This window comes from Lipotes vexillifer, unplaced genomic scaffold, assembly GCF_000442215.2.
Source record: "Lipotes vexillifer unplaced genomic scaffold, Lipotes_vexillifer_v1.1 scaffold135, whole genome shotgun sequence".
In the NCBI taxonomy this organism is placed as follows: Eukaryota; Metazoa; Chordata; class Mammalia; order Artiodactyla; family Lipotidae; genus Lipotes; species Lipotes vexillifer.
In genome coordinates this window covers 209,232-216,851 of record NW_006774574.1, presented here as the reverse complement: position 1 = coordinate 216,851, position 7,620 = coordinate 209,232, and the positions used below count along the sequence as shown (strand labels likewise).

Below are 7,620 nucleotides of genomic sequence, written 5' to 3'. Positions count from 1 at the left end.
AAAAAAAAAAAAAAAAAAAAAAAAAAAAACTAAATTGACTTTGCCTTCACATAATGTATCTGCTTAGATACTGCTCACCTCTGGCTGACAAATGAAAGATACAACCATCAGCTCAGTATCTACACACGCTAGGGCCAGTAGTCACGCTCATTTCCACCCAAGAAGATTAATTTCGCTGTCTTCATTTTATAATGAAAGCAGGATGATAAGCCCCTTAGAAGCTATGTTTCTTACGTAAGGTCGGAAGCAGGATTTAAAGCCAGTGTGTCTGATTATTCAGGCCCCGTCTTTTTCTCCATGCCACACTGCTTCTCTATAGAGTGAAACCAGTGTTTTCAGCCGCCTTAGTGCTCAATTCAGAGTTCAGTAAAGCCAGTATGTCCTTCCCCTCCAATTTTTGATAGTATTTCTTTACTTATTCCCGGAAAAATGATAAAGCTATAAACTGTCATATTTTTTCTGATTCTTAAATTTAGGATGAATAAAATCTGCCACTTAAAAAATACATATATATTTATAAGTAGGAGAATAAGATTTTATATAACAACTTGGTTATTGAGATATAAATATATAAATATACATCTTTTTTAACCCATGGATTGGTTTTCTATCATAGTATTACCAGCATGCCAGGCACCTGACGTTAAGCAGAGCTTTTCCAGATAAATTCCACACGGAAACCACATCGCCCCCAATGGTAAATATTTTATGTATTGTTTATTTGTTTTGAAAGCTAAATGTCTTACATATGGTAAGTCCTAACAATACCTTTTATTTGGAAGTAGCTAAATTCACAAACTATTGTACTTTTTCATAGTGTTGCTACAAAGCAAACAGAGAAACTGACAAATCAGACCAACTCTTAAGCCCTCAGTTCAGAGTTAGCTTATATACACAGGCTGAGCAGTCAGCTAATTCATGTCACTGGAGAAGCACTTCCATATGAAAACTCTCCTTGCCTTAGTGCCTGAAACCTCTCTTAGACATCCATTCTTTTGAGGGTTGTCAAAAAATAAACTGGCCTGCTCTCATTGGAAGTGAATTTGCTATCCAAGGAGATGTTTAAATGTAGGGTGACGCCTTGGCAAGAGTAATAGTGAATTCGAACACCACAGGAGAAATTGGACTAGATGAACATTTATGCATGGAAATTCAGCAGTGCCCACCAGGGAGTCTTCCTCTAATTTTCCCTTAGACATTTATATTCTTGAGGCTAGAGCAGATTACTTGTCATCACATTCACTTAGAAGGAAACACAGCTTGAAGTAGGGCAGTATCAGGCATTTCTCTTCAGTGGAATTAGTCCTTACAGGAGTCTACACAGAGGTCCAAGAGCTAAACTTCTCTGTTCCCTACTCACCAGGTGAAAACATAGGTGTAAAAGATGAAACCCGTATCATTGACTATGAGATCCATTTTAGCTTAGCAGTTCCACACCCCACAGGACCCAACATCTCTTGTAAATCCTCACAGATACGCTTCTATGGTCTCCACAAGGAACGTGAGCAATTACAAGAGTCATCAAATTCAAGGATTTCCAAATACTAGAGACCTTCATCAAGTATTTATAGATCCTCCAAAAGCAGATGTAATTTTCCGATCAGGAGTCACTTTCACTATAAACAATTTTGCCTAATACCTTATATTCCATCTCTGTTTGGTGTCTGGGGACCAGATCTAGAAAGTTAACCCAAGAGAAAATTTGCTCATAGAGAAAGTGAAAGAGTTTTGCAAATCCCTCAGTATACAAATTCCACTTCCCATGTCCATGATTCTAACAGAGTGACTTGCTTAGCTTATTTAGAGGTGGTCACTGCCCTTGATGATAATTCAGCTATATTCATTCATTTATTCAACTAATTCAAATAATAAGTATTGAGCTCCTATGCTCCCTAAGTGTAGGACTCAGCTCTTTTTATATTTTTTTTGGTATTGCTTTCAGGTAAAGTATCTGAGCCTTGAAACGAGCATACATGTATGACATAATAATGTCTAAAAATAGTTGAAATTCAGAGTGACAAGTGCTGTAACAATTTTACACATTTGTCTTCCTGATTGATGAAGTTTCTGCACTCCTAGAGAGCAGGGATCATGTTTTTCATCTTTGTTTCCTCCTGCCCCATAGATGGTGCTTAGTATGTGTTTATCAAATGAGTTATCTCAGAGCATCTCAGGTAGAAGGGCAACTGATTAAAACCTAGTGATGTTTGCTCATTAACTGAAATAAAAGGAACTGGTGGAATTTTAAGGTCAGTGAAGTGGCCTGAACTCCAGGAATCTTTCTAGTGGGTGTTGTCCATGGAATATCCAGGCTGCTCATGTTCTGGAATTGGATTGAGCAAATCTGAAGGATGACATAGAGACTGATAATCTCAACAGTGTATCATGGCAGTTGATATTAAAGGCTCTGGGATGATCACAGCCCTGGAACCACTCTTTGCTCTACCACTTACACGCCGTTTGACCTTGGGCAAATCATTGGCCTCTTGGACCCTCAATTTTCTTCTGTCAGCGGAAAGAACAAATTGGTCAGAGATTAAATAAGATCACATGTATATAGCCCCTGGCATATTTCAGTGCTTGATAAAAGAAAGCTATTTATTTAAGGAGTCTCTCTTGAGCTTGGTTGGACCAGAATCAAGATAAATCAGTTAATAGCCCCTGAACAGACCAAAAAATCCAACTGTGGTTTTTGTTTTTGTTTTTGTTTTGCGGTACGCGGGCCTCTCACTGTTGTGGCCTCTCCTGTTGCGGAGCACAGGCTCCGGACACGCAGGCTCAGCGGCCATGGCTCACGGGCCCAGCCGCTCCGCGACATGTGGCATCTTGCCGGGCCGGGGCACGAACCCGTGTCCCCTGCATCGGCAGGCGGACTCTCAACCACTGCGCCGCCAGGGAAGCCCCCAACTGTGTTTTTTTTTATGAAATGCACATGCCAAGTGTGTGCATCATTGAAAAATCAAAAAGCCATTCTAATGTTTTGTGTCTTATTTTTGTCTTTGGCAGACAGAAGGGTTTAAATATCCCAGGCCTTCCTCAGTACCACCTTCTCCTTCAGGATCTCAGGTCTCTAGTCCTCAGAGCAGCGATGTGGAGGATGAGAATGAGGATGAAAGATACGATGAGGAAGAGGAGGCTGAAAGGGATCGGTTAAATATCAAGTCGCCATTGTCTCTGAATCACGTTCCTCGCGGGAAGAAGCTGCATGGCGAATACAAGAACTGAATTCCACTCTGGCCCAACAGGCTAATTCAGTGAGAACATAGTAAGAATGATTATTGAAAGAAATGAAAATGTCACATGTTTCATTCTCTTCTTCTCAGTATAACAATGGGATTTATTCTCTGCCTAAAAAGTGGAGCAGATTAAGTGAACAGCAATTTTGTAATTTATATAAAATCCAAGTCCTTTTGCCCCCATCAGTTCAGGCTCTAAGAAGAGTGTTAATTAAAGGAGGAAGACTGGAAGTGTTTTTAAAATGGTTATTTTAAGCAATAAGAATTTTCATTTCCTAATGCTGATTTTTTAGTTATCATCACCATAATCCTTGGCTTAGTGGTTTTATTTTTTTGTTTTTTTTTTTCCCCGGTACGCGGGTCTCTCACTGTTGCGGCCTCTCCCGTTGCGGAGCACAGGCTCCGGACGCGCAGGCTCAGCGGCCATGGCTCACGGGCCCAGCCGCTCCGCGGCATGTGGGATCTTCCTGGACCGGGGCACGAACCCGTGTCCTCTGCATCTGCGGGCAGACTCGCAACCACTGCGCCACCAGGGAAGCCCTTGGCTTAGTGTTTATACAGCTTCTATACCTGCTAAACCAATCTGCCATTTCCCCCACAAAGGATCCTGATCTTAGCTATGAATGTGTTCTACCTTTATATTTCAAGTAATTTGGTCTTTAGTGATTATTTTTATTTTTCACATGAGGCAGAACCATGAATTTATACCTAGCTTTGCAGACAATCAAAATCCATAGGACGGTAGCTACCCTAAATCCAGATGTTGATACATATTAATGCATATGTACAAGGTCACTTCTCAAGTTAATGATCAGGAGATGTTACCATCTGTACTGTACCATCTGACCGTAACAGTTTTTTTCTATTGTTTAAAAGGAAAGCCTTTTTGAAAACTTGGTCAGTCTTCCACAGGTGATAAATTGTTAAATCCATGTGAATAAATATATCAATATGTAAAGATTTAACTGCATTGATAATGTTTAAAATTCTTTTAGACATTTAAATAAGATAATATGTGCAAAAACACCTACCATAAAATAGTGCCTTATGAAGGATAACATTTAAAACTATCTTTTTAAAAAAGTAGCAAAAAGAAGATAGAGAGTCTACTTAATTATAATAAGGACAATGTCTCTGAGACATTGTTGAATGAGTGTAGTTAAACATATTAATGCTTTAAATGTAGTTAAACATAAATCAGCAAAAAACACAACAAAACAAAAAACAAAACCCAAACCCCACATTCACTCATGGATTGTTTTTTCCACAACTGAGTGTTGTTACATTTAGATCACAGTGAACACCTTGGTTGGCATATTGGTTGGCCCAGGTCTGTAGGGGCTCTAAAAAAATTTAGGTCTTCTCAGTGCTGGGTTGTTGATGGCAATAAGGGAAGAGAAACAATGACAGTGTGTCAGATGGTGCAAGACCAGTGGAAAACTGCACTCCAGCTTTATCACCCAATTGTTAGGGGAGCGTAGAAGAATGGCAGATACAAGCAACAACTCAGGTCAAAATGCAAGATCGTTGCAAACTCCCCTAATTTAGAGGTTTGTAAGGAAGGAAAATAAATTACCTAAAGCCTAATCCTTAAAAAATGCCCAATGGATACCAATTAACCCAACTCTCCAAGCTCTGCAGAGGAGATCAGAAAAAAATATGAAATAGATTTGTCTTACAATCCAAATACTCATTTGCTGAAGTGCCAGAAAGATCTCATGATAAAATGGGTTTCACTTTTGCAATAACCATGAAAATATATCCCTAATAAAGTGGTGCAATGTGTGTATTCAAGTGATACTCTTGCTTGGTAACTGGTTGATCCATGGCTACTGAAAGCATGAGCTATACAGAAGCTATAACTTCTTAATAAAAAACTTTAAAATTCAAGTGTTTTTTTTTTTAAACGAAAGAATAGTTCTTTGATTAGAAATGAGTACAAATGGTATAGGACACATGGAAATGACTGATTTGCAAACACCTGGCTTCGAGTGGCATGTGTAAGAATCAGTTTCTACCCTGCACTTGGTCCTCTATTCAGACAGCTGCTGCCACCTGACTCCAACCCCTTGCTCCAGTCACTTAGTTGTCCTTTCCCCAAGACTGACAAAGCCTGGTGTCTAGTTGCTCTTTCCCCAATATTGACAAAGCTCAGTGAGGAAGAGCCAATAGGATTGTTAGGTGACTGTGTGTCTAAGCACAGCACCTTATACACAGTAGTTGCATAAATGAATGGTTTTACTGGGAGAAACATAGATACAAAAAATTGATGCTCTTAAAGTATGTATAAAAAAAGAAAAAATAATAAATAATGTATGTATCCACAAATTGGAGGACGGAACTATGGAAAATTGTGTGTGCCTGACCAGCTGACAGCAAGACTTTTTTTATGCATTGTACCACCCTTCCTTCCACGGTAAGGGCTAGAGTGAACAGAGCTGGCTTTATGTATACAGGTGGGAATATAAAATATTACAAGTGCTATACTAGTAGCTTTCCTGGACACAAGGAGGTCTCAGAAGAGGGATTGGTTAAGTGTACTTGAGGAGATTGAAAGCGACTTCCTAGGATGATCCTAAATTTCTATGAAGTAATATGGGAGATACAACTGCCCACTTCACATTGTGGTTGTAAGGATAAAATCAAATTAGACGTGAACATTTCCTTAAGGGGTTTATAGTCCAGTAGGAGGAGACCAACAGGTTACATTCCCAGCTCCTCTTTCTCCTGAGGCCAAGGTAAAATAATGTAACTCAGGGTTGGTAGGATATAGACTTTTATTTCTCATCAGCAGGTAAAGAAGAAATGCTAGTTGGAGGCTGATTTTAACCTCTCACCTTCTCTCCTTGCTTAGAATCACTATGGTGGGGGAGAGGAGTCATTCACTGGGGAAAACCAGGGGAATAGAGAGTAATTGAGAGCCCACCCTGGAGGCCACGTAGCCACAGGGGAAGAAGGCTATAGAGGCAAAGAGGGGAAGAGCAACTGGAATGGGGTGAAAGTGTCTGCAAGTCCTATCTGGAGGTGGGGTATTCTAGTACATGGACATGCACAGGAGGCAGATATTTTCCAATTTTAAAAGACAAGCCATACAATGTGAAAAGTTTTGAGCACTGATCACTTATTCATTTCAGTTTTGAACAAGATAGAAATAAAGAGAATTGCAAAGACACCCCCGGAGAGATAGAAAGTTATAGCAAACCGGGCATATGCAACTACTGGGTTAATGTGCACATCTGTACGGCAGAACAATGTTCGGGAAATTCAAGTACTTGTAATATTGTAGCTGATATTATAACAGCTGTTGGTCATTTAGACAGCCTTTACCAACTGTTTTAGTGGGAAATACTTGAGATTGTTCTAGTTGTGGAAGAATTACTTTGTAAGATAGACTTTAAATGTATTCTGGGACTAGACATAGTATTTAAGTAGTCCATATGTACAAGTCTATGTCAGGTGAGTACATAATTCTCAATAAATTGTACATATTCACTGTCTAGAAAATCCACTTTAAAATCAAACAATAATTAATGACAGGCACCTATTATAATGCCACATAGATTTTTTTTATTGCTAGCATATTATTTTTTTGGCAGACATCAATGTTACGTTAACTTGAATACAGTTTCATTATTCAATTATGAAATGAGATACAGACAAATCTTATAAGCAGGGTTTTGATTACTTAACACAGTAAAATTGTAATCCCAAGTTACAGACATTCACATAATGATATTCTTTAGCTACTGACTAATAGCTATATACTGATGACAATAAGAATGGACAATACTTTCTACTTGTGACATTTATCAATAACAACTCTCAAGTAATTAAGTCAAAAATAATGAACATGATGGTCGTATTGTAATTCCAAATAAATATACTATATGCTTGCTGTAGGTATGTGTGTATTTTATTTTTCAGATAGTACTGAACCCTAGTTGAGTTAAAAAAATGAATAAATTAGGCATATTACCATGCACTTTGTATCAGGGTGCCTTTATGTTATGTTTCTATGTCAAATAAAGCCTAGAGTTCTAGTCAATTAGAGTAAGTAGTGTTTGAGTCTGTTTAGCCATGGAAAATGGGTTACCTCTAAAAAACTGGTTTGTTTCTTTTGTACAAGAGCAGCGTGTGTTTCCATCTGCTTATTTCCCAGTAACTTTTAGATCCTTGTTTCTAAACTGAATTCGGGGAGATCCCCAGAGAGCACAAGGGGGAGCTTCCAGCTGTAGAACCTTCCACTGGCTCCAGTCTCACCAAGGGTCCCCTCTCTCAGCAACCACACTGCAGTGCCTGATCACAGGGCTTCTTCCCAGTCATCCCTTCCCTCTTCCCTTCCTGACAACTTACCTCTCCTGGATACTAAAAGAATCATACTCTA

General features: G+C 39.0%; 1 protein-coding gene across 1 annotated transcript in view; it reads left to right on the top strand.

The window, feature by feature from the left end:
- Positions 1-3,225, top strand: part of GYS2 (glycogen synthase 2) — a 56,144-nt gene extending 52,919 nt beyond the window's left edge. Inside the window, exons 16-17 of the mRNA XM_007449368.1 lie at positions 617-697; positions 3,007-3,225. Coding sequence (XP_007449430.1) covers positions 617-697; positions 3,007-3,225 — 300 coding nt within the window. The remainder of the gene's footprint in view (positions 1-616; positions 698-3,006) is intronic.
- Positions 3,226-7,620: the final 4,395 nt, after the last annotated feature.